Source organism: Cylas formicarius, unplaced genomic scaffold (genome assembly GCF_029955315.1).
Source record: "Cylas formicarius isolate icCylForm1 unplaced genomic scaffold, icCylForm1.1 PGA_scaffold_3__17_contigs__length_32017465, whole genome shotgun sequence".
NCBI classification, from domain to species: Eukaryota; Metazoa; Arthropoda; class Insecta; order Coleoptera; family Brentidae; genus Cylas; species Cylas formicarius.
In genome coordinates this window covers 13,082,544-13,110,254 of record NW_026844326.1, presented here as the reverse complement: position 1 = coordinate 13,110,254, position 27,711 = coordinate 13,082,544, and the positions used below count along the sequence as shown (strand labels likewise).

Below are 27,711 nucleotides of genomic sequence, written 5' to 3'. Positions count from 1 at the left end.
ATTAAATAACAAATTAAAAATAAACATTGAGAAAACTAAATACATTTTACGAAAAAATAATAGAAAATAACTTTAACGTTAAAATTAATGATTTAATTTTGGAAAGAGATGATAAAATAAAATATTTAGGGTTTCTGCATGACGAGCAGCTTAGTTGGTATGCTCACATTAGTTATATAAAGAACGAAATGGTTCCCTTAGTTGCAGCATGATATAGATGGAACTATTTTTTATGTAAATTGCTGACTTTTTAATGCGTGTTCTTGTCGGCTTACAGTATCTTATTGCAGTCTAGGGTATATGTAAAAAACACATTTAAATAAAATAAAAATAATACAAAATAAAATCCTCAAATCTCTATTTAATTTGTAATATATAATGCACACTGACACGCTGTATTAATCACTTGAAATTAATCCGATAGCAATTATATCAAAATTTGGACAATCTAAACTTATCTTTAAAATAATATAGAACAAAACTAAAAACAACACCAAAACAACCCATATCAGTGAAATACACTCGCAGAACTTAAGAAATCACACTGACATTCAGTTACGGAATGACAGAACAAATAAAGAACTGCAAAATCCAATAAGCGCGGCTTATAGAATTTTTGTCAAAAAGTAAAAAAAAAATGCAATGAAATAATACATTTCTTGCAAGACTCGAACCTATTATATTAGATTATTATTACATAATTCAGTATCAATGCTTAATGCGTTGTTTAAAAAGTTACCTTAATTCATGTCTAGATAGTATAATAGTGTATTACAATATAATTATATGTATATGTAGTGTCTGACTGAATAAAGGATTATTTAAAAAACGGAATAATTATTCATTTATGAACATCTAATAATCGGAGGTTAAAATTATTTTGAGTGTGAATGAGTCACAGTTAATATTGTTGATACTAGTATATTAATATGTTCAGTATTATTGTTGGCCTACAATTTTAATAGAAAGAGAAGCTTTATATAATAATCGTAAAGATGGGAGAGCAAAAATTATAACATAATATAACATTAACCAATTGATCTTGACTGATATCGCACATAATCTAAGTAGTCAAATTTAAGTTTATAATTAACTGAGCAATTCAAAAAGTATTAAAATTAGGAAATAACAATGTTATAAACATAGAGAGTTATAGAAAAAAAAATCTAATTACGCTGCTGCAGTTGCTTCAAAACAGTGCTGTAATAATGTTTTTATCTGAAATAGAATTTTTGTATGAATAAATACCTTACAGGCAATTTTGAACATGCTCCAAAATTGAAAAACGCCCTGCAACTCTGTCGGGTGCGATTAAATCAAAAAGGGGATTTCAGCATTAAGTCGTAAGTCGATTTTGTACCATCTAGTTTAGGTTTCAAAAAACTCCAATCACGATCAACCTTAATTTGATTTCTAATAAGTATGTATATCTTATGTTATTTTTTCAAAATTGTGTCCAGAATAATATACTATTTATTTTAATTTTTTCAATCTCCTAACCTTATGTACCGCTTATAATACACCCAAATATTTTTAAAAGGGAAATTAAGTGAAACCAAATAAATGAGAAAATAAAGAGGATAAGAATTCTCCTTTTATAGGTAATTCAAATTTTCCCGAGTGGCAATAATTTTCGACGTGGTAATTTTGGCATTAAACAAACTTATATTTGAGTGCGTGATCATTCAAATCTGTAATTCAGTCCTATTCCAGAGCCCGGACTTGCTGCAAGCAGTCTGGGCACTGCAATATGATCTCAACTCGCTCTACGTCGGCTCCGTTGCTACAAATGTTTTTTTATTGGTGTAACTGTTTTAACCAATATTTTTACGATTGTACATCTGATAAAAACCATTAATCCATCTTCGGTGTAGAAAAATTGGTGAGTAACCTTATTTAAATTATCAAACGTATGGACTTTATATACTATCGTTATAATTTTGCTGAAATACTGGCTAATACGTACAGGAATAATGCATAAAATTTATTCAGGGTCCGAACAAATAAAAAGGTGGAACTAACTTCTTGTTTATTTATAAAAGTAAAATATTAGAATCGGGACAATCGGTATCGGATATCGATCGATCGGTACTCCCGGAAAGCTGGCACATTGCCGTCCGTCTGGTCGTTTTGCCGTTTCTCCGTCGTACCTTTTTCATCGGTTCCCGAAATAAAGGTCCCACTATTTGCTTTATGGGATTCACCACAAATTAAGTTAATTAAGTCAAAATATTTTATTGAGGTCTTTATCATAAAGCGTGTTACTTTTGGTTAATTAGTTAGGTTAGTCAACCGGACAATATGTTTCAAGGATATTATTTTAATGGGTCTCTACTAATGGTCATCAGATAACATTTTTATTAATCCCACCTTTTCCAGGACACTCTGTAGAGCTGTATGGGGGTGAGGATTATAAGGAAGTAACACAATAAAAAAATAGAATTATAATTGTCCAAAAATAAAAGCTATTTAGTTCACTGCAAATATATACATGCTATATTATAAGCAGGTATCTAGATCTAGTATTCATTGGCATATCCGTTTTATAACTCAACGTTGAAAGAGTATTAACGCTGACTTTGCCGAATTCCGCAAGTTCTATTTAATATTTCTAGTTTTTCTTCCGACGAAAATTGTTATAAATGTAAAGTTTTTGTTTATTTGCAAGAAACAGACTTGTGAGTAGGTATTGCGTCGCTGGGGCGAGGCAGATAGGTACATTTTAACTACATATTGCATATGGTGAACATATAATTCCATATATCTCCCATTATACCTCCACATACCTCTCATGTACCTCCATATACCTCTTCTATACCTTTTATCAGACATATGGATTAGTTTATTTCAAATGGTCTTTAAAATTTCAAATGACTGTAGCTGAGTTAGAATAGCTTTCTGAGTGTATGTTCATTTAAGATTTTTAACTTGTAATTACCCCAGAAACACACTCTCAAGCTATGGCAGTCATGTCGTGGGACACCCTGTGTATAGAGAGTCTACGACCTCCGTTTCCCATTCTCCAGACGTCTCCGTGGTTCCAGTCACCAGCTTGAAGGTTTCTTTCGGATATAGCTTTTTGTACTCCTTTCATTCTGTCTATCTGTTGGCGTCCACCGAGGCTGTTTTTGTTGAAATTTTTCAGCAAAAACACATTTTTTTCTGTTATTACTTAATTTCGGCGTCAAAAAATAAAAACTACTAATTATTTTTAACGTTCAGAAACTTTAATACAAAATTACCACTGCACCGTTTTAAAGGAATAAATTACATACATACATAACAACTGGAGAAATAAATCGCGAGTCCTGCTTAAGGACTGACAAGTAGCCATCGCTTGTTTTCTAATTCAGTAATGACCACTGCACCTACATTTGGTTAGTTTTGGCAAAGACATGTTTTGAAAAAAAGAAGCGAAATTAAAAAAATACGCATTACAGAAAATATTTTAAATCAAATAAATACTTACATGGAATAGGTATAAGCCACGAATTTAAGTTTACTGTAATATTTATTCCTTAAATCACTAACAATAAATTTTCGCGCTTGCTATGATTTATTGCAAACACAAATTGTAAGTATTATTTATTTCTGGGTGAATAATATGATACTGCTACCCGTAACTTCGTGAATCTAATTCGTGTTTGTTTGGCCACCCTTTCTCTAGATGGCAGCACTAGATCTTGTTTTGGATGAAAATAGCGAATAGGTGGCCACTGTTTCTGTATGGCCAGTGTTCCAGACTCCCTTACTACTCACATCCATATATTTTTTGGTGTTCATCCTGCACCAGTTTGACTTATATGGTCACTTATATTAATATTTTTTTTTTACATTTTTAGATGCAGAGACTTCTGTTACGATGCATTCTTCCCGGTCGTGTTATTGTTGTACGGCGGTATCAGCTGATGTCGTGAAGAAGGGGGAAGGCCAGGGTCATGGCCCTGCGGAGACGCCAGAACGGGAGGGTGTTCTTCTCCCGGTAGCGGCAACGACCCGGGGTACGGAGACTGCCCACCGATCGCGAAAAATAAGACAACAACGATATGAAACCTACTCGACACCCTAAACATTATGAAATTCTAATTTTAGTGGTGAAGAAGAAGGAATGATCGTCGTATAAATATCCGCGGAAAAGTGTTTTAATTAGAAGCTCGATTTTTCGGCGAATATTTTTTCGGCGTGCTGCTTTCGTTCTTGTTCTTGTGGTTATTTTCCAGTGTTTTCACGGCTCAGTGTTCCGTTTTACAGAATTCGATGATCGTTGCAATGCAATTTTCAATTTCTTACGCTGACTTAAAAGTTTCCGTTTTGCTAATCATATAATTTTGAAAATTTTGTAAATTAAAATTTACACCTGTGGTAAACACAAGAAACAAATCTTCTCAATAAAAAATGTAGAAAATCCGGAGTAGAGCGATTGCATCATGTTCATACACGTAATACTTTGACCAATTAGTTTTCATTCCTGTCTTTCATTTCTGCTTATAAAACACAAACCAAGAAGTCACCATAGTGAACCCAGAATAATAGTCAGTAGCAGTAATAACGGTAGTTAGTTAGTAATTATCTTTGAAGAATTGAAGAAACGAAATTTCTCATTCATTGCGTATTCGTATGATATATTAGTAATTATTTTTCTGTAGTTATTTCCAGTGACTTTTTTCCAGCAAAATTTTTGTCAAAATTAGTTTTAGACGAAAAAATATAAAATTTCAGCATTATACTGCATTTTTATTTTTAAGAAAATTGTAATGGCATCAAAAATCATGTTGATAACCCGAAGATGGCAAACATGAGAGAAAACGAAAATAATTTTCTGAAAATAAGCTATGTAACGATAGCAGTTATTTTACTTCATTAGATGGTCAAGCAATCCAGTAAAAAGCAAGTCACAACATCTTTATCCTACCCTAAAATATCAATAAGGCAAAAATATGGTAAAATTTTGGCCCTAATTTGCCAAACAAAATGATAATTTATTGATTAGGATGATAAATGATATTTAAAATCCACACAAAATTTCGTTATGTATCTTTAATACTTTTTCGTAAGCTAGTGCCTAGAAAAATCGCGTCAGAAAAAGCTATATTTATTAAAACTTAATTTGCTTTTTTTTGTAAATAATGGTTGATTAATTATATACTTTAAATTAGCGATGGCAGGGGTCTAAATAAAACTTACACATTTTCATACAGCTTTATTACGAAAACACATTTCGCTGACACATGCAATTGATAAAAGAATGCAATTCGTTTTTCCTATCGTAGCTTACGACTAGAGGCCCTATCCAGTCCCTGTTTAGTGGAGAAATTACCTTAACTAAGTCAGTTTACTAGACCTAACAACGAGTCTTACAATATGCCTTAGTTTGCGTAACTTTGCTCCATTTTTATACTTACCTATAAATTAAACTTAATTAACTAGGGCGTCTTAACCAAATACAATTATCGACTACGACAACGTAACTTCAAAAAACGATCCGCTTCCTTTTATCACGAGCATAACAAAATGGCTATTCGAAGGGCAATGGAAATTCCGAAACATTTACTGCTGACCCAAGTTCAGCGTTCAAAATCGACGGCAGCGTAACTCTAATGATTCTCGGGTAATTTCGTTACTTCAATTAATGGGGGATTTTACAATTTTTAGTTTATTTTTCTTTGGAGCATGTAATGCCGCCCGCCAGTTGAGCACAAGATTCTAAGATAGGAGACCTACGCCAAACCCTGGATGCTCAAGTGGGAGGAAGCGCCTACACTACGAACAACATTTTTGCTTTTTTATTGAGAAAAAAGCCACTTGGATCGCTCCAACGGGAGAACCATCCTGTCACGACAGCGCGGTGATTTAGTACTCTAAACCTGTACCAACAGTGACCGAAATAGGGGGTGGTGTTTTGCGTGTACGTTGTTGTATCCTAAAAAAACGCTATTATTTCAACTGAAATTATTAGCACATACACGGAAGGTGAGTAACTTCTAAGTAATATTAAATATTCTAGAAAAGAACAAAGGAAAGTTACCCAAATTTGGTATACGACCCATATATAATACATACAATATTTTGAGGATCTTTTGCTAACATCAAATCGAAGTGCCTCTCTCCTTCGGTATTTGAAGACAAAACTATTTTGAAAATTAAATTTAACATAATTAAAAAAATATATATCTGGATACGCTTGCGAGTGTAATAAATGTAAACGTATTGGTCGTGGTAGACTAGTAGACTATTATTACGCAACGTTAGGTGTTCCGCAGGGTTCCAATCTTGTGAAATTGCTTTTTCTTTCGTTTATTAATGATTTGGTTGCTTTAGTTTATGATTCAGAAATACTTTTATATGCTGATGATCTAAAACTTAATGTTAATTAAAAATTACATTGACTGTCTAAAACTTCAGCAAGCCTTACAAGGAATATAGTTCTGGACTATAAAAAACTGATACTGATAAATAGTTTGTGCTTAATTTTAGTAAAAACATAAAAATAAGTGGAATTTTAAAGTTACAATTGCTTACCTTGGGACTTAATTTATGCGAACCTAATGTTGGGTTATCATCATCCGGTGCGAAATGAGCCTGAAAGGAAAATTGAAATTCTAAAATATGAGATTTGTCAAGTGATTGTAAGACGTAAAACTACGTTTTCCTTACCATAAAATATATGAACATGAACATATAAAATGATTTTTGGTGTTTCTTTTTAATTTCCTAGCATAATATTGAAAATAATGATTTTAATTGGAAAAAAACGGAATTTGGGAAAATTTAGTAAAAGCAACTAAATAATGCCACTACTTGTTTCGAAAAATAATTTGTTATTAAATCTAAATAATACCTCCTACCATGATATTACAATACAATTAGACAAAGCAGTTGAGATTAATAGATTTAACATATTGAAAATAAATTACTAATAAGCACATTCCATCCCATCCTAGCAAAATTGATATCAAATCCGTCCTAGTAATTAATAATAATATTAGAAACTAGAAATAAAATAATTAATATAATAAATTGAGATATAAAAAATTGTTCTACTAATAATAAATAAAACATACTAGCTAGCCGCATCTGCTTTCTAGTAAGTAGCTATTATTGATTTATAACAAAATTGTTACTTTTCTAACCTGCTTTTGAAAGCATTTATTAGTGGGAAGAAAACAGTATTTCGGTTCACTGGGTGTCAAATTTGTGACAAATTTTCTTCTACAAACTTATTTTGTTAAAAAAAAAATTTGAATTTATCTCAAACGGTACAAGGACCAAAAAGTTTCAAAATTAAATAGAGAGCTAAATAACTGTTTATTAAAATGCAGAGTTTTGGAAGTGTACTCTAGGTGTACCAAAATGCAATCCAACACAAAACATTTCAAAGCTTTCTTTCTTATTTTAAGCTGACATACTCAGTTCTAAATTGAGACCGTGTATTATTCTTCACAAGCTGCAAGTTTGGCCGCGTTTTCAAGTGGCGCCCAATACCCCGTGTTCCCATATTGTAAACACTATTAGCTTTTAGAGGCCCGCAAAAGGATAAAATTAGGCTTGGGTCATTCAGTTATTAAAAAGTTTTGAATGTGACAGTACAACTCTTCGCCTTGCATGTAATTTTTAGATATTAAATGTATTAAAAAACAAGTAGTATTTATTTCATAAAGGCTACATCAGAAGTGGCGGGCTCTCGAGCGAACTTGTTGAATTGTTGGTGTATTTGTGATAGACCAACATTATATCAGTTTCATTTTGACCATTTGGCTAGAATTAACAAGCTTCACGTGAACTTTTCAGACAGTGACAAAGTGTCTTTAATAATTGGAGCGATTAATGACAATAATATTCGATTATCAGTGGAAGCTTCGGGTATTAAAGATCCTAACTTACTAGCGGCCTATCTTAAAAATAAATACCATCATGCAGAAAAAAAAATGTAATTGTTGTTTTCCTCATATCAAGATTAGTGTTGTATTTAAAGCGTTTTATGAACAAAAATAATTCGTACATTTGATCTATGGTAACGTCCTTATTACAATTTTATTCGTTTTATAGCAGTTAAAATGTTCGGCGATTTGGAACATAGATGTAGATTTAATTACCAACGAGTCTATACACCGATTACTTGAAAATTTAGTATTTGGAATGCTAGCGGAGGCAGTTATAGGCATCCAGAATTCTTTGGCTTTCCGCTTTAGATGCTCCATCATTTTGCCACTGCAAATTTGTTTCTCTCTCTCATTTTATGCAATTAACAAGCAAAGTGCAAAAGCACCAACCGCTGATTTCTGTATTTATTAATTTTAATAAAAGCATGTCATTTAATTTAGTATTACGGTAATGCTGAATAAATATGTGAAACTAACCAAATGGTAAAGTATTTTTATTGTTTGTGAAATATGTAGTCAATCCTGTAACATGTATTTTATATAGTGTTAACGGTTTTTATTTTCAAGAAAATAGCTCAGCTAATGAAAACTAATTGTTCTTCTAAAATTTTAATACTGAATCTTTATTCATTAAAATGTATGAGGCCAGGATAAACAAATAATTTCGTCGTTATCGCGCAACCTATGCTCTAATATTTTTGCATTCGTAATCTAATCAATTGTCATAATTAAACATTGGCTTCGCCATTTAATTTGGGGATTACATTTAGAAACAGGTATAAAATAAACCAAACGTCATTCTAAATACAAATATTAATTCGCTATTACTTACCTTTTAATAAAGTCGGGCGTCGCTGCATCCTCGCACCGCCTGGGCCATGGCACGATTCTTAACACACATTTTGGTGCGAAGTTTGAAAGGACTGCGAGTATGTTTGAGCGGGCATCGATTTTATAGCACCGAAAATGTACCGAGTTATAATCAGACACATCGATAACAATTTTACACGTCTTGATAAATTAAATTGCTCTAACGAAACTACGTAAATCCCACAAAATGGATTCCACCGTTGCCAATTCTCCGAATACAAAAGCAAAACTTTTTTTGTCTCACATTTTTGTTTAATGTTAATATGCTGATGTCAGTGTTTTTTCACGGGTCCACAAGCTTCTCGATAACAATTTAAAGTTTTATATTGCACACGAGAATTTCTATTTATTTGAAAACTTTCTCGTTTCTCCAGTAAAAGTTTTCCGATTTGATTTGGGGTGCTGCCATGTTTTATACCGTCTCGCGAAACTTCGCGAGACTACAGAGTGTAGAGCATCTTTACGAAGTACAGAACAATTTTATTGCTTTACAGTTATAGCCCCATATTCTAAATGGTGGCAGAAAACAGCCGTGTTTCAGATATTATTAGATATAGTTTTCATCCTATTGACACCATCCTTTTAAAGGTAACCGCGTTTTGATAACTTTCATTTATTACTTTTTTTTTAATCAACTCATTTTTTGCCATTTCGTGTAATTTAATTGTCGCTGGAACACGCCACGGCTTCCAGAAACTCTGACGGAAGAGAATTTGTAAAGTGTTTTTTGGCTTTCATAAGACACTAAAAAACAAACCCGGGATAGGTTAGACTTTTTTCTTTATATCAAGGCTGCAATATGTTTTTTTTAAGAATGGACTTGTTTTGTTGTTACCCGAATATACAATTTTTAATATTTTAAGCAACTTTTTCAGAATTTGAGTTTTAAAGGAAAGTGATAGCACTGCATTTTGGCATCTTGTGTGTTTGGTAACCGCGTCTTGATAACTTTCATTTATGACTTTTTTTTTAATCAACTCATTTTTTGACATTTCGTTTCGCGTAATGTAATTGTCACTTGAAAACGTCACGGCTTCCAGAAACTCTGACGCGAGCGAATTTATAAAGTGTTTTTTAGCTTTCATAAGACACTGAAAACAACCCTAGATAGGTTAGCCTTTTTTCGATTTTTCATTTTTTAATATTTTAAGTAACTTTCTCAGAATTTGAGTTTTAAAATACATTTTTAATGCTGTTAAACTGTGAAAAATATCATTAAAAAAACACTGTAAAGAAGTTCGAATCTTAAACAAAAGTAATGGCTTGTTTGGTTAGTTTAGTTTTGTAAAATTGTTGTTGAAAATCATAAATTTGAATTCGCGATCACTTAACGATTCGATAACAAGGTCGAGCTTCAATACGCTCTCGGTAATCCCCGTTACTTAAAACATTTTCCAAGTGAATAATTTAAACGTACGCCAGGCGGATTTTTCGCAAAACACGTGATTCACGTTATCACGTTGATAAACTTCAGAATACATTCAGCTATAAAAAATGAACCGTTTGGAAAGTGTTGTTAGCGCGGCGATATCAGTTATTTGACTGGTTGGGTTAAAATATTTTGCGATTTTGCAAAACTGCTCTCTTTTTCCAAGAAAATAATGGAGTTACACGACTTGCTTTTATTACTCGTTTCGGAAAATTACATAAATATGGTAATACATTTTTATGAAATCTAAAGTTATTCATTTATGTACTTTAATCAAATTTGAGTACGTTCTCGGTCAATATCACAGCTGAGGAAGAATCGAAGGACTAGAAACTACGTAAAATTTACTGACGTTTCTAAATACTAAGCACTCTCATACTCTCATTCGTGAGGAATTCTCACGGGCATATTTTCAGTAAGCAAAACCAAACAGACTTCATAAGACATTTCAAGGCTAGCTTGGCAAAAGACCAGGGAAATTATACATATCTTAATACTGATATACGAGGTGGCCCATTTATTATGGGATGATACCTTATCTCAGGATCTGTGAAGAGTAACAATAAAACATAAAGACAATAGTTGTTTAGACTCACTTATACTTTTAAAAATATTATTAAAATATTTTTTATAATTATCCTGCACGATATATTTTATATATAATATCCTAAGTCTAAATGTATCTATGCATTTCTCCGACTGAAAACCTTTGTTTTGGGGTCCCTGTAGAAGGGGATCAGCTTTAGTGGTATGTATTGATACTTTAAAGCAAATGTAGTCAAAACTAGGTTCAATGAAAAAATCCTTAATTCATCAGTTTAAGATTTACTATTTCAACGGTTATTAATTGGCCAAGAAGATAACTGCGAAACATGGCAGATAAAAACAATCGAGCACTAAAGAAATACCAACTACTGTTTTTGCAGTTCGACAATTTTGTATAAATCATAAATCATGTAAAAATGGAACCAATGTTATAACAAAAATTTAGCCCTTTGCAAAAAAATATCCAAATGGACAAAACCTACAAGTGAATTACAATATAAATAATTAACAAAAAAATTTAGATCATTACATTTTGTAAGAAATCTTATTTTTATATATGGACAAGGTAAACACATTTATGATAGGTAACATAAAACTGTGAAATATTGGTTTCGAAGTCAAAATCGTGACGTTTCTGTAATGTTCCATAGTTTTTTACCATGTTTTGTCGTCACAGTGTAATACAAATTACTTTTTACGATTTTTTCATTTTAATTTTTAATGTAACTTTTTGATCACCTTATATTTATTTATTTTTAAAATATAAATACAGACTAAAGTAGATCCCTTCTGTCAGCAAATGATCCCCGAAAATATAAAATCGGTAAATCGGTAGAGGCAAATGTCACTTTTTGACATAAAACTGAAAATATGTCAGCTGGTATACTTATGTATAGCTTTATATGACATACACATTTCTGCCATTTCTTGTAAGTTTCAAAAATTATTTAATATATATGCTGTTCTATTCAAAATATCAAAGTTGTTATTTGTGAACGAAAATACAAACACTCCGTATATAATATTTTAAAAGTGTAAATGAATCCAAACAACTTTGGTATGTGAAACTTTGGTTTTTTGAAATTTTTAACAGACATCATTCCATAAGAAAATGGCCATTCTGCATAAATATGCAGGAACTAATCATAAGTAACACAAGATTGCATTCAAAGAGTACCAAACAAAAAAAAATTTAAAAAGTATTCCAATCCCTCAAAACGATCCCGAAATACACGCCGCTAACTCCAACGGACCAAGCGGTGTCAAGACTAGTTACCTCCTCAAGTCTGTTTTACAAACGACTCCTGTTTAGTTGGTTCTGTGATTCGACTCCATTTAGGGCACTGCTTGGTTTCATAGAATACGTTTTAAGCAGGTCGTTGAGTTCGTCGATGTTTTGGCAGTGAATAAAAGCTTTGGGGCCCACACCTTGAAAGGTATTTACGACGTCCCGCTTTAAATTAACAAATATGATTGGTTGATTTCTATTGTTAAAGTCTCTCATCAGCATCTTCATCCCCTTAAAAAAAATGGAACCAGTAGGTGATCGGTTGCAATGCGAGCGTGAATGGTATTACTTTGGCAGCAGTAAAGTCAGCTCCTTGAATATGTCTGGCATCGATCACGAGAGGCGTAGAGTTGGATCCCGATTCAGTTCCAGCTTTGGAAATGATCGAACGCACATTCTCCACCGAAGGAAAATACAAGCTCCTATCCGGAGTTATCAAAACGTACTCGCAGCCGAAGGCATTCTGTAAATTGTTTCGAAATTTATAACGTATCATTGTTATTCAACATTTTTACCACAATTTTCTCAACGTATACTGTCGGCCTGGCCACGGCGTATAATAAAAACGACAAATTAATTGCAACCCCAACGCTGATGCCTATTTCGAGTCTGGTTAGTAAGCAAACGAAAAATGTCGCTGCCGCTGGTATTAGGTCAATTTCTGAAATAAAATTTTCTGAGCTAGCAACGAGCCGAGCTAGCTTTTACATACTATTCGTTTTCCATATAGGTTTGAACGTATGCAATTCCACCATACAAGATACTGCTACTATAATGACAGCCGCCAAGGCACTTTTCGGAATGTAATAAAACCAAGGGGTCAAAAATCGCAGAGACAAAATAACCACGATTCCCGTGTAGACTCCTCCGAAAGTAGTTTTAACCCCACTGGCGTGGTTTACTGCTCCCCTGGAAAGAGCACCTGATACTGGCATGGAACTCACAAAGGAAGAAGCCACATTGCAAATTCCTAGCGCCAGCATTTCCTGGGTACTGTCTATTGCTTTTCCATCACCTGAAAAACATTATTTACGCTCTTTGTGACTGAAACTGAAACAAATTGAACAATTGAGGTTTTTCTAACCTCAAGGTAATCCAAATTGGATTAGATTTGAGTCCCATTTGGTAGAATGTGGTAAAAGTAAACTTGAGCTATCACCAAACTAATTGTTTTATATTAGAAGTTGTTAAAAGGTTTCAGGAGCATCATTTGCTTTAAAACGATATCTTACAAAACTAAGAACTATGTTTCCCCTTTAGTAATATTATAAAAGCTCTGTTATTTTAATAGTATGTTATGCAGCAATATTTTGGTCATGAATTTTAATTGGCCCCAGGGGAGCGAGTCTTTAACGTGTTGCATACATGATCATGAGTTTTTGGATACATCCTTGCAAAACAGCCAGAATATATTCACTGGGTGGAACTCATAATCTAAATTCTACGGAAAACATCCGAATGCTCTCTGATCTATGGGCAAAGTACAGTGTATAATTCGATTTTTAGAGTTAAGAAGTAGAGAAAAAAAAATAGAGAATAATCAGTTCAACCTAACTGTATGTATTTGTATGTTTATTTCTTTTTACCACCACTGTGTTTCGATTTCCATATTACATAACGTGTATAATAGTATATTATCCAACAAGTGCGGTAAACGCCATTTGACTCACGAGTTTATTTGATACGAGCGGAGCGACAAAAGTCAAAATTCAATCCCGTGCGGTCGACTCGGATCCGTGGGAAACGAAACTGACGTGGTAAAGTGACGCTTCCCGCACGCAAGATCGGTGTGTAATTAGCCATTTTACAGACGGCAGTAAAAAAAATTATTGTCAGGTTTAGTTATTGTGATAGCACTTTTCTTAATCTAGTATTTAAAAAAAATGTTGGATTGGAATGTTTTTCTCCTGATTAATACACTTAATGCCAGGGAAAACATAAAATTGTATGACCAAAGTGCAGCTAGTTTTGTTTGATATTATACTCATCCTTGAATAATTTTGTAATCAATATCGCTATTCATCGTTTAGTGTTGCTTCCTGGGTCATTTAATATATTTAATAGCTGCAGTAAAGTGTGTCTCAAAGCATTTGCTTCTGACGGACTCTCCCCCAATAAATAATTAAAACCTTAATAATTTATTTATAGGTAAAGAATCAGGAGACAGGCCCAAATTTCCACAACCATTTTGGTGCAAATCGAAAAAAAAAAACAAATCACTTACAGTAAACCTTAGCAATAGCATAATTCTGCAGAATAGATAACAGAGGAACGATTATAATGCCCGATCCAATAGTCGACGCCATATCTACAAAGTCGTACGTCACATTTCCGACTGTGGTGCTAAATGGCGGCAAACTAACGTCCGGTAAACCTGGCTTTACAAATCCTAAAAAAATTGAATGAAGTCTTACTAACCCGGTGGCAGAGCCAGTCTTTACCAGTGAGCTGAAACGACTTTTTCCCATATACCTCAAAAGCGTACGAAATACTGGCCGAAATAACCACCACTAGAAGATTTCGCGAAGTCGATACCAGCCAAAGAAATCCTTTCACGGTCTTGTGGAAAACCGTTACTTTTTTGGGATCGTTGGGATATACCTCAATGTCTTTAGTTTTCTAAAAGCAAAATAGAATATTCCAACTTGAAACTGATTTTTGCTTCGCAACTGCAAACCTTTAAAATTAGAAGAGCAACGATGCAAATACATCCCATAGTGCAGTCGGGAATACTGGTATCTGTTATGTGTTGACAAATCTGACCCCATACTGTAAGAAAATTCTCCCCTGGATAATCTAAGCCCAGCAAATCTTTCACTTGCGTAGTGGCTATTATTATAGCTGCTGCCGACGTAAAACCTATTGCTACTGGACCGGAAATGAAGTCTATGAGGAATCCTAGAAGGATTTTGTTAAAGTGCTTTTGTTATATTTTGTTATATTTAATTTCGATTGTATAGCCATTTGGAGGAATTGTTTTTTTTTTTGTAAAATGAGACACCCGAAAAGTTGTACTTGGACTATCTATGGCATCGCCTACTTCACCTATTCAGTCGCAAAGCGCCGTCTTTGGTCTGTACGTTAGATTTTTTTAATTATTCCTTTTCAATTTGTTAATATTTTTGTTAAGTGATGCTATAGACTTTGTTTGCTTTAGACTTTGATACTCAGATGCATCCAGTAAAAAAGAAAACAGTTTCTTTCAATTTTCTACATTTTACGAAGAACATTGCTTGCTATATATAATATCAGTTTCGAAGAACACAATTTTCGAACCAACACAATTACAGTTAGTATAGGTATAGATAAACTGGATATTACCAAAAATGCTAGGAATTCGTTTCTGGTAATGGAGAATGAGTTAAGATTTACATGACATATTGACAACTCTATTTAGTTATGTAACAATTTACGTTTTGTGAGGTTGTGTGCAGTCCATGACTCTTAGAATTTGATGCGAAACGAATACGGTTCTTCAAAAACCATTGTGTCTGAGAAAATGAAACAAATTGTGTGGTTCCCTATTAGAGAAAGATGACTTTTTCATAGTCTAAAACTTTATAATAAAGCCATATGGATTTAAGATATGCACAACAGATAACTACCCTTGCAAACAACGGCACAATATGAAATCTGTTATGATAACGTACCGACCAAGTGGTTAAAAAGGTCTCACTAGCTTTAAATTTAATAAGGAGCTTTTGGTGGCTAAGTTTTATATTCAAATAACTGTTGCCTTATAAGCCTATTTGCTTATCTACTTAAAGTTGCCATAAAGTTGGGAAACTAAGCTTCAACTTCGGCGTTGTAGTTTTACATTGCAATAAAGTCCTTATTATTGTTATTATTATCTTGCGTTCTCAGCAAAAAGTGCCTAAATTAAATAATATTATATAAGAATAGCTTTGGTCTTCTTCTAGCCTAGATAACTTTCCCATTGCTTGACTGGTTTTGACCAGCTTTTGTCAAGTTATGCAGTTTACGCGGTATTTGGTTATTATTTAGTTGTAATATTAAATTAAAAACAAAATTTCATAAAATATATTTCTATGGCAACGCAATGTGATACTCCCAGCATCCAGAACACGACTTTCAATCTTTTTCAATTTTTTTGGAAATTTTTCGCTTCCTTACGGTCCCACCATATAGAACGGCTAAACAAAATCCAACAATACTGGCGTATCCAAAGATGACATTTTGCACCAGTGACTACAAATCCAATATCGGCCAAGAAATAGCGAAGTTGGAAAATACAATACAATTAATTAAAAATTGTAGGACCGGTAGAACAGAAAGATCATAACCACTGTCAAGCTTTAATATCGTGGCTAGTTGATATATCAGCGTCACATTTACAAAGTAAAGATTTATGTTACGGGCTACTGTAATACTATTTCCAAAACTTCTGGATTTCTCCTGGCTCGGTTGTTGTTTAGTCAAACTTACCAACGTTTCGCCAATCATCCTGTTGGCTTCTTCAGAACTTAACTGAAACTGGCTCGCATTTTACTCTAGACCTGCAGGTAAAGACCTGAGCCTAGTTGATATTTTTCGTCTGGTCTCTTCAGGTGATAAATCTGGTTTTGACTTTATATTTATTAAGATCTTTTAAAATGTGGTCAGTGATATTTTGAGTGTAAGGAAGGACAACAGTGGCAAGTGTGGAATTGCTTTCAGTTTCATTGCTATTGGAAGGTTGTGGTGAAGTGTATTTCGTGATGGAACCCTTAATATCTTTAATGTGAAAATTATTAAAGAGAAGAGCAAACGTAAGGTGTTTTAATTCTGGGTTCAGTGACTTGGGCTGATATAGTTTTAAGGCTCTGTAAACAAGAGAGTTGATATCTGATGACTAGGCCAGATAGCCATGTGTTAGGTAATGTTAGGTATGATTTTGTATTGATAAGAATATCTATTTAACAGATTTACCACTTGTAAAAAAATCTCTCAACATCTTCGATCCGTCAAAGACAAAATTCCATTTGAGATCCCAGAAATCTACAGAATTCCATGCATATGCGGCAAAGAATACATTGGAGAGATCGGACGAAAAATGTCAAAGAATGAAAGAGCCTTAAGAATAAGACAAATAAACTCAGCAGTCGCCGATCACAATCACGAAACCGGACATAAAATTTTATTCGACAAAACTAACATTTTTACATGCAATCTATTCTTCTACCAAAAAAAAAAGTGAGAATCTATAGAAATCTGTAAGCAACCATACAATCATAACGACTTAGGTCACCAATATGGGAATCCGTCATGTTTATGCCCCTCATTCAGTGTCAGTTAGCTCTGAAAAAGCCAACAGGGTTATTCCCGAAACGTTAGCAAGTTCGACTCAACATAAAGGAACGTAGGAGGAATCCAGAAGTTTTATGAATAGTAGGATAATATGATGTTTGAAAATATACAGAAATTAGTGCAAATATGTACTGCAGAAAGAGTTTTTTTTTTATCCAAATGTATCATCAACTCTCCTGGGTAGTAAATATAGGGACCCGTTAAATAACACTGAGAAGTGATTTGAAGTGAGCCTGCACTGGACAAAAAACATAGATATAAATGTTACCGAGGAATGAATTATTATACCTTACCCAAATTAAGAATACCCATTAATAGTTCCACACATCCACTCAAGAAGCACAGTAGTACTGCACCAGATGGGCCTAGCTCGTGGACATTTTCCCGAGTCAGCAATCCTTCAATCGCTGTCGGTCCCACAGGGGAATCCTTGCTGCTACCGAACACGGCATAGACAAATGGGGCTACAAATGAGGAGTAGAGTCCTAAAAAAATTCAATGTTGTCATTTGTTTTGCCAAATCGATCAAATTTTGTTACCTATTTGCGCTGGCAATCCGGCAACGCTTGAATAAGCAATGGCTTGCGGTATTATTGTCAAACCCACAGTCAAACCGGCAACGAAATCTGAGACTGCAGTTTCCAAGTCGTATTTGGGAAGATACGCGGTGATAGGGACTCTCCTTTTAAGCGTTTTTACGCTACACAACTTTTTTGTCTTTTCTGCCAATAAACGCTTCGTTTCCCTGAATTTTTCTTGTACGGAATTCCTCCGCAATTTATGCTTCGGTAAATTTAATATGACCCATCCGCCTGCAAAACGCGTGATATTTGCAAGGCAGCTCAATTTAGAGGACTACATGGTACGTTTCAGGAATATTCCTTGATTCGTTGAATGCAATAAAATTTGTTATGTGATTGGTCCAACGTTGCTTTGTATTGTTTTGCTTTTTCCTTATGAGTGTATTTATATTTTTAGTTTATATAATATGGAGGCACATATTTGAATAGTTCCCCAGAAACATACACTATTTAAATGGAAGAAAAAATAGTGTGATGTGGAGGGATGCAGTCAACTGATGAATAGCACTGACCTGACTGGCTTTTTTTAACTTAACTGACTGGCAAATGAATCTCAAATACTTCTTTTGATAATAACGTTAACGTAATCTTTGTTAATAATATCCTGGATGCGGATGACAGCGTGATAGCAGTCAGTGCAAGATCAAGGAAGCCAAAGACTCTTTCAAAAATTTAGCAACAATAAATTTTCTAGTTTAAAACATAAAACTAAACGTTTGCATCATTTAAATACGTGACAGACTTTTTTAAGAACCGTACCCGAATCAAGGAACAATGCTTAACGGCATTAGAAAGATTGTGCTACGACTTCGAAAGTTTCTGCTTAAGACCTTGGGTGTCAGCATCTGATTAGGTCTATCAGGTGAGAAGTGAAGAAGTTCTCTGAAGAGAAGACAGCTGGCCGAACCAGAACTGTGGGAGAATTGAAAGTAGAAATAGCAAACGAACCTCCAACATGATCGAAGGTTGGCAACTTTTCTTACAACAGGTAATAAGTAATAATTTAATAGCCCTATATTATCTATAAAATTGACGAAGCAGTGCTAGTGCGTTGAGTGTATTGAAGAGCCTCGAGAGCCATTTAAATTTTATTGCATTTAAATAATCAGGGAGACTTTCTGAAATGTTCTTTACGTACATTTTTTAGAATGGAATTTTTCGGGTAATTCCATATTGTTGGGCTTGTCCGGATGATCCTTATTGAAGGGATTTGTTATATAGTGTGAATTGGCATTTTCTCCATTCATGAATGAGGTCAGCGTTACATTGTTGTCGGCAGACAAATTTGCGTTATTTATTTTGTATTTGGTCATCGTTGCCGACGACTTCTGTAGATTTTTAAAATTAGGAGTCCTACTATTTATTTACTCAAAGATGGAATTATTCGGTTCCAGGTTCCTAGAATAATAGAGGTTCCGTTTATTTTCGATGCTAAGACAAAAATTCTCATTAAAGGCTTTGTTAATGATGTTTACAAAAATTGTTAAAGTGCTGCTATCACAGTAGATAGTTACTAGTGCGTCTAGATTAATAATAAGTGGTGTTATATCAAGTGCATTCTGTTTTTCCTAGTACTCTTGCTTTGCCTCATTTACAATATTATTATTAAAAAGTATTTTGCACTGAAACCAGACCAGATGGTATTAATTATGCGATGGGATTTCAGCAATTATTTTGTCTGTAGCATACGGCACGATTTTTTTGTAAGTTTTGACAATTTTTAACAACTAAGATTTTTCAAAAATTCTACCAAAAAATTCAAAAACTGGCAGGTAAATGATGGATTTTGCCATTATTAGTCTACGAGTGGAAGCAGGTAAAACACTAAGGCACCTTCTCTCTCGGTTTTATGACCGACTGTGTTATCGGAAGTCGTATCGACTATACATGTCCTTCAGAAGCTTGTATAACGACATTTTAAAAGCCAAATTGTTGATTAATGTTTCAGAAACAGTAATATTTAGAAAAAAACACACATCGTCACTGAGCGCTATTTAAAAAGTGTCTTTTCACCTATTCAGTAAACTGTGACACAATTAAGATACCAATGCAGAGATAAAATGTAATTTTTGCAATATCGCCCTGCAGATTCAAAACAACTGGGACAATTTTGTATCGCGACATCTTGCGTTTCATAAAAAAAGCTCAGTTTCGCAAAAATTTCTCTTGTTACTAATAACCGAGATACCCCGCAATTTTAAGTAAAATGGTACACACTGATCAGGGTGTTCGTGTGAAACTTTGAATGTATTCGATGTTATAGGTTTGACAGCAGAAGAAATTGTGAAGAAAGAGTGATTAGTAACTAATTTTAATGTTAAGTAATTTATTACGCTTGTTAGACATAAATCTACTTTATGGGTGTTATTCGGTCAGTTAAAATGGCTAGTTTTGGTTAGTTTTAGTAAGCAATTGGCGGGTAAACTAACTAAAACTAAATTTATTTAAAAAAACATTTTGACTTTGTCATATTACACGCTGTATATTTAAACTATATAAAAGATTCACTTACTGCATTTGTCCAAACGAATTCAGGAAGTTTTCCCAATCGGAATCGATTTAAGTCGACAACGATTTGAACAATACGTATAATAAATTACAATAATGGAAATCGTTCGTCAATGAAATAGTGATCATCGATGCACGAAAATGCTGCCGACTTGATGATCTGATACCGACTGAACGATCTAGGAAAACTTAACGGTGAATTTGCTAAAAAAACCTTTTTATAATTGATCTGTTAAATTAAGTGAATTTCGTTTTCCGTAACATTTCTTCGTTCACCTTGCAGTTCGATATACTTTTTCTCTTTTTTTTAGTGTTATCCGTTATTTTTTACCGGCGTGAAATTCTTACGATTGTTTGATATTTAGTATTTAATGTTAACGCTTAAAGTTAAGGTCTCGGAAATTCTATGGCGCACGTTGAATGCAATAATGGAGCAAAGGCTGCTTGAAAAACAGACAAACCTTCACCAGAATTAAGGAATCGGTGTTAGCAATTCAATAGTTCTTTCTTGGTTTTAGATAATCTTGATGGTATTTAACATAAAGCAAATCCAGTTTTGCGAAAGAGGTCATGACAAAAAATAAAATTAAATAATATTTACAGATACGTATTTATCAGAAGAACGTAATTTAGTATATGTTCATTACAATTTTTTTAAGACTTTGCAATGTAATAACAATTTTAAAATATAGGAGTAAAAATGTACATATATACGGAAAGTTTGGAACACGGTTCAAATTCTTAAAGTAAATTAGCTGTTAAGCAGAACTAATGAGAATATTTTAGAATCGTCCTTGCATTTCCTATTAACTGACGAATACCTCGATGCGGTTATTACTCGATTTGTTGTTTCTAATTATTTATTATTCAAATCGGAAATAGCACGAAATATACACAAGAAAATTCAAAGTAATGGAAATATGGTGATCGATTCAAAGTTTCAAATATAGAATACAAATAAAAGGTTTTGCTAATATAAAACTATCTTACCCGTCAGATTGGCTGAATGGAATGGAAAATAAAAAAGAACCGCTTACAACTTCTGCATTTTGTTATTGCATTTATCTTGTTCAATTCTGCAAATCGCCCAAATTAGGTAATTTTCTCTATTTGATGCACGCAAAATACAAACGTGCAGCTAATTGGGAAAACATGATTTTTCAGATTCGTGCTTCCTAAAGTGCTGAAAGACATACGTGTTAGTATGATGTGCAATTACCTTTAAAGACGGCACTTTGGTCATGAGTTTGTTTCATCGCTAGAAGGTATTTATTAAACAAATTTATAAATCTATTACATACAACAAAACCATCAGAACTGATAAACGTCAGAATACCGACAGTGTCTTCAATATCTACCGAAAGCATGTGGTTAAAGTAATTTTTTAAAGAGGCCAAAATAAAATATTTAACTTTATTTTGTGTTCATAGTTTTCGCAATCTTTAAGGTTTAATTCAGCTATGGTTTTATAGAAACTCATAAATCATATTATTAGCAGGAAACGCAGAAACACAAAAGAATAGAAAAAAATTAGCAATTTGAACCCTTAGAGGAATGTTAACGGTTCTTTCCAAAAACAAATTTATATTGAGTAATCGCAGAAATATATATCTCACGCACATTCTCTTTAATTTCGTATTCTATGAAAAGTTTTAAACAAAGTTCATCCAAATTTTCTACGCTTTTCCAAATAAGATAGCATATTATGCAATAAGTGTAATAGACGACACCTTAGTCACGAGCGGTGTCAGTATTTGCTAAATCCCCTTCTAAAACCTAATGTTGGAATAGCCCCGTATAGTTTCCTAAACCGCCTGAAATAGTTGAATTTTTCGATAAATTTAAGAAATGCAATACGTAGTGTTTTCTTTAAGGGTGTGGTCAAACGCGCTTTTTGCGTAAATCTAAACAATAAAAACAATAAAAAGGGAGAGCACCTTCGCTGATATCGAAATGTATAATTTCAAAGAAATCAGTTGTTCGCTGAGCAGATATTCGACTCTACTTGATTGTGAGAAACTCCGACACATTCAGTCGCTTGCGCCGGTATATAGAAATAACCGAGGGCCAAACACAAACCTACTGCTTCAGGTTGCCAAGCAACAGTGCTTTCAAACAAACCAATGTTAGTTACTATTCCCTTCAGTCCAATAATTGTTGCTTTAGACAGTAATAAAATAAGCACAAATGTCGTACAGAGAAGTGAGAAGTAAGTAATATTTTTAATGTATGTATTTTTAATGTAAATCAATGTCCATAGTCAGATTCGCTAGTATTATGTGGGTTCATGATAGTATATGAAACAAATAACAAAACAAACATATATGCTAGAAGAAAAAAATGTCAGTACCTAGGGTTGTGGTGAAAATATTATTAAATATTATTAAATTATACGTGTGCTGATAAAAAGTGGGACAATTACATCAAATGTTTTACATTACATTGCTAACACCATATTTTCGCGTTTTATCTAAAATCATTGGTGTAGTCTTTTTGTTTTCTTTATTTACGTTTCTTAAACATTTCCGTAAATATGTTTTAAATAATTTCATAAATTTTCTCAAATGAGTATCTAAAGCTTTCACTACTATTTGCTGAATACTGCAGGGGTAAGTTCCCTTTTCCATTTAAGTTTTGAAATACCAACCTGTTGATAATTGTACTATATAAATGTAGTATATGTCTGCTTCATTTATGTTCAGAATTTCATTTATAGCACATAATAATACTATACCTGCATGATAAACGTGCATTTCGCAAACAACCTACGGGTTGTCATGGTAACTCCTTCAAAATTGTCCTCTGTTTTTTAACAATAGCCATTTTCCTGTTTATCTCTCTTAATATCATAAAATAGTTTTTGTAGTAAAGCAACAAATTTCCACATATAATTCGTGTAAACGCAAATTTATTTTACTTTTAACAACAGATTTGCTCGAAATGCTACGAGCTTTGGAGTACCCGAACTTGATATCGATGGAGAGCTTTAGAAAAAACAACTTTGCGCTCATTGCCGACATTTTGGTGTGGCTTGCAAAACTGTTTGATCCCGATACCCACATACCTCTAGAAATATCCACCGAAGACGATAGAGTTAAATTTATTCGAAATGTTGCTCAATTTATGGTATGACACCCATTATCCAATCTCCCCTCTAGTTACCTACGTATTGACATTGTCATTGTTTACTTAGGCTCTGAAAGGCAGCGTAAAGCTGAATACGAAAAGATTATACCAAGCTGATGGTTATTCAGTTAAAGAACTTTTAAAAATAACCACTCTTCTGTACAATGCACTGAGCACCGATTTGGACGCTGAAGATGATGACGAAAATAACGATAGTTTCAGTTTCCGAGATTTTGACATTTCCGACAAGGTGACAAGAACATTTCAATTTTTGCCACCACTTCATAACAACTTTCTTCCGCAGGTGAGCGAATTGAAACTCTCCAGACAACTAGCTAGCGAGATTACAACGACTGGGGCAACATTGTTTGATTTGCTTGGAAAAGAAGTGAACCTAAGAGTAAGTAAGGAAATGTTCTGCAGTTAGTTATATATAATTTTCTTTGAGTGTAGAGTATTAGGGACTGCCTGATTTAGAGACGGACAGGACTAAAGTTTGTTTTCAACTTTTTTAAACACCTATGATAAGTACAGGCAAGATATATAAGTGGGATGCTTGCATAGATTATCATTTTCGGCATAATAATGATTAATTTATTATTGTATTGTATTTGTATTAAAGGACAGAACCTCAGGGATAAAATTATAATTATATTAAGAAAAACTTATCACATTAAATATTAATACATAATTACATTAAATACATAATTACATTTTTATTCTAAATATGAGCTACTTTTTATATAAAGGTTAGAGTTTTTATATAACCTATATCCTTTAATTTCTTGTAGGAATTTCCAAGTGCGTGCGATTCCATTACTTTGTCTAACTCGATGACTGACATTCTATAGTGGTTTTATCTTCTTCTAGTTTCTTTTTTCAGTTTATCTAAGGTAGAAAAAATTTCGCTGTGATGAACACAATATAGGAATATTTTCCTTCTCATTAAGTTTTGTTCAATATTAAATGAGATTGAAAATCACTGTTTTTCCTTCCTATTCAATTCTTTACTATTTCACAACAATATTTACGGTTTTAAAAACAGGTAAGTTTGTTATATAGCTTCTTGCCTAATAAATCATCTACTAATTAAAGTTTAATTTCACAAGCTTTTTTGCATCTAATGTCATTCTTGCAAAACATCCTCTTCCAAACGCACTGCTACTAATATATCAGCCGACATATTATACCTGATGGTCGACAATCCAAAAGTCTTTGGTCCACCCCTGCCTTGTCACTCAACAATAGGTCATCAAATCGTTAAAGGTTTATCGGGGAAGGTCCGTCGAAAGCAACACGATATACTTTGAGATCGCTATATTATGTTGCTTTTCCGGTATATTCTAGTCGGAACGGCAGAAAAGTATTGGCAGACAATTCGAAATATCAGAGGTGGAGGAAGGTATAAAAAAAGCTATAGAATCAGTATCCGCGGAAATATCCGAGACGGAGCAGCTGATTGAAAATTACACGGCGACGGAAGCGAGCATTGATTCAAAAATAGAGAGAAGAAAAATTGAATTGGACAGATTCGAAAAGAGACTGCAGACGCTTAAGAAAGTCAGGTATGATGTACGTTTTCAATGTAAGTGTTGTTCTATCTTGTAAGATACAATAGCTGAGCCTGAAATAGAAAATAGAGCTCACAGTACAATTTTATTATTTATTTAGGCCTGCATTTTTGGAAGAATTCACCACTTTGGAACACGAGCTCGAACATCTCTTCGTACAGTACTCCGTTCGTCGACGTTGTCTCAACTTGCTGGAAAAGCAGTTCGCGGACTCGGAAAGAATACAGCTGGAAAAGCAGCTGCAGACCATCAAGCCGTCTATTCAGACCGTTCCTTTAGAGAATCCAGACAGGATCGATTCGCTCGTCGACCTTGAAATCGACCAAGAACAAAGGCCCGGGGCAATTAACAGACAGGACAGGCCTAGACCAAGTACGGGAGGTATATTGGAAATTTGGTTATTTTTGACAATGACGCGACTACACCGGTAAAAAATATTTTTTAACTATCAAATTGCACATCAAGGGTTAATGCATATAAGACAATCGCCGGCGCATACAGACGCAGATTTATACTATTTACAAATCTTCTGAATTCCACCTGCATCGGTTGTTGATTAACTGAACTTGCTGACGTTTCGCCAATCATCCTGTTGGCTTCTTCAGAGCTTAACTGAAACTGACTGACTGCCAGCAGTTTCAACAATCATTTTGTTAGCATTTTCAGAGTTTAACTGAAACTGACTTACTGAAAATAATTTCAGTTAAGCTCTGAAGAAGCCAACAGAATAATTGGCGAAAGATTTGTAAATGGTACTACAGTAGCCCGTGGAAGTTTCTTCGAAAAATTATAAAGCAGATTTATGTTTTGTTGAAATGAATTATCGCTTGCTGTGTAAGCGCAAATAATTAAAAACAAAAATAAATTATATAAAATACAAAGCCTAGCCCAGATAGTAAAAAAAAACTTTAAATTTGACATCAAAAGCAAAATATATAAATCTTAGACGTCTTAGTTTTGACATTCTCTATTTTTTGTCCAATATTTCGTTTACTTTTTATTCTTTGTGCATTTATATTTTTTAAGTTATTTATTGCTGCCTATAGAACAAATTTTTTTGAGATGTTTTTTGAAACCACTTTATGATGTTAACATTATAAAACTCTGCCTTAAATTCCCATCTAGGAAATTATAAAAACGGGCCTGTAAAAATGTGTAAGATTTGTTTTTTGCACTCGCATGTTGGCCCTATCCTATTAATTAATTATAAATGACATTCACGAATGTTTCACTCTTGGTTGTTGATTTTTATTGACGAGCTGAGTTAATATTTATTATATACTCATTTGAACTTACGATTTTAACATTTTGTCCTTGCAATTTCGGATAAAATTAATCTTCATATCTGCGCAAATTAAAGCAGATTCAAAGATTTCACTATAAAATTCACCGCATCATCATTAATCGTCAATCAATCTTCGCCTGATTGACTTTTTGCACTGTTCAACATATTGTTTTATAAAAATACTATTGTTTATATCGACTTGAATTTCTTTTTTCCGCTTAAATAACTTAATAGTATTAATAATTTGGTTGCTATTTATAATAATTTTTTGATCGGTATTAGGTCGAAAATCGCAACGGACTCAGCAATCTTTCGGAAGCATGCGACCGCCCATCTCAGGGAGTCAATCGTCGTTGGACTTGAGTTCCGACACCGAGACTGACGATTTATTCGTAGACAAGGAGGAGCCCGAACTTATGCACTCAGACGAGGAATCGTTAGCTCTGGAGTTGTCCGGAATCGATCGAAGGGCGCCGACAGTCAGGAAGACCAGTAGCAGGATGCAGGAACAAAACAGCGACGATGATTTTTAGACGAAAAGGAAAATCACCCAAAGTATAATGGATTAAAAATTTTATTCGTTAATAAATAAATATACGCATAGAATATATAAATAAATATAAAACGTAAAGCATATCACATATCACCTATGTTGGCAGCCTAATAGCCGGTTACTAATATTATAATACATGAAACGCAAATGGGATTTGCGAACGTACTAGGGTAGTCATGGTGACGTCATAGCAAGTCAGTCAGGTCTTGGTAGTAAATAATCTGCAATAAATCCTCGGTCAGTCATTGGTCTTTATTCTCAGTCTAGTTATCAGAAATATATTAGTGATTTTGTCGGGTGAAAATGTCAAGTCAGATTTTGCGGATGAAGAAGAAGATATATTACTGGCGTGAGGAGAGTCCTGAGAACACGGTCTCAATCGTATGTTGTCACTGATAAGGCATAGTCATAGTTGCGACGCAACAATGCTTTTCTTTATGTCACTAAATACTAACGTTGTTAAAGGGAAAGCCTGGTTTTAATTTTGTATCATTTGTCTGTCAGTCGTTAGTCTGGACGTTTAAGTTGTGAGTTGGCCTTTTTCTGCGGGTCGAATCTACCTTTTTTTAAGGGGTTGGAGCTTAGATGTCGTCGTTGTCAGTCTTTTGTTGGGTAAGGTGTAGATTTCAGTCAGTCTCGTTTGGTCTAGTCGATGTTTTTCGATATGTAATGCTTCGCTTTCGTGCCGTCGGTTCTTTCATATTAAAGCAAATGGACGCTTTGACCTAACGTTGTTTCCAAAATATCCTTTAACATTTAATTACGTT

At 33.7% G+C, this 27,711-nt stretch overlaps 2 protein-coding genes and 1 long non-coding RNA gene across 6 annotated transcripts; 1 reads left to right on the top strand and 2 right to left on the bottom strand.

Annotated features, from left to right (window-relative positions):
- Window positions 1-5,187: 5,187 nt before the first annotated feature.
- LOC132699349 (uncharacterized) lies at window positions 5,188-8,870 on the bottom strand. Its single transcript, XR_009618500.1, has 3 exons — window positions 8,713-8,870; window positions 6,520-6,579; window positions 5,188-5,920 (listed from the first exon to the last, which is right to left on the bottom strand). It is a non-coding gene; the product is annotated as an uncharacterized LOC132699349 (long non-coding RNA).
- A 2,188-nt stretch (window positions 8,871-11,058) lies between these two features.
- LOC132699848 (sodium-independent sulfate anion transporter-like) lies at window positions 11,059-21,454 on the bottom strand. Of its 2 annotated transcripts, none has more exons than XM_060666779.1 (12): window positions 21,400-21,454; window positions 20,414-20,613; window positions 19,040-19,299; window positions 17,860-18,132; window positions 17,614-17,805; window positions 14,691-14,911; window positions 14,455-14,632; window positions 14,238-14,402; window positions 12,726-13,028; window positions 12,529-12,674; window positions 12,303-12,476; window positions 11,059-12,244 (listed from the first exon to the last, which is right to left on the bottom strand). In XM_060666779.1, the coding sequence occupies exons 3-12, from the start codon at window positions 19,212-19,214 to the stop codon at window positions 12,017-12,019; spliced, it is 2,055 nt and encodes a 684-aa protein (XP_060522762.1). In that variant the 5' UTR covers window positions 19,215-19,299; window positions 20,414-20,613; window positions 21,400-21,454; the 3' UTR covers window positions 11,059-12,016. The 2 variants fall into 2 exon arrangements, with proteins under 2 accessions (XP_060522762.1, XP_060522763.1); XM_060666780.1 differs by having other exon boundaries at window positions 14,691-14,782.
- A 140-nt stretch (window positions 21,455-21,594) lies between these two features.
- On the top strand, window positions 21,595-27,709 carry LOC132699238 (clusterin-associated protein 1 homolog). Of its 3 annotated transcripts, none has more exons than XM_060665853.1 (7): window positions 21,595-21,674; window positions 23,339-23,535; window positions 23,603-23,785; window positions 23,840-23,935; window positions 24,883-25,100; window positions 25,207-25,487; window positions 26,674-27,709. In XM_060665853.1, the coding sequence occupies exons 2-7, from the start codon at window positions 23,350-23,352 to the stop codon at window positions 26,922-26,924; spliced, it is 1,215 nt and encodes a 404-aa protein (XP_060521836.1). In that variant the 5' UTR covers window positions 21,595-21,674; window positions 23,339-23,349; the 3' UTR covers window positions 26,925-27,709. The 3 variants fall into 3 exon arrangements, with proteins under 3 accessions (XP_060521836.1, XP_060521835.1, XP_060521834.1); XM_060665852.1 differs by lacking the exon at window positions 21,595-21,674 and adding an exon at window positions 22,284-22,618 and having other exon boundaries at window positions 25,207-25,478; XM_060665851.1 differs by lacking the exon at window positions 21,595-21,674 and adding an exon at window positions 22,284-22,618.
- Window positions 27,710-27,711: the final 2 nt, after the last annotated feature.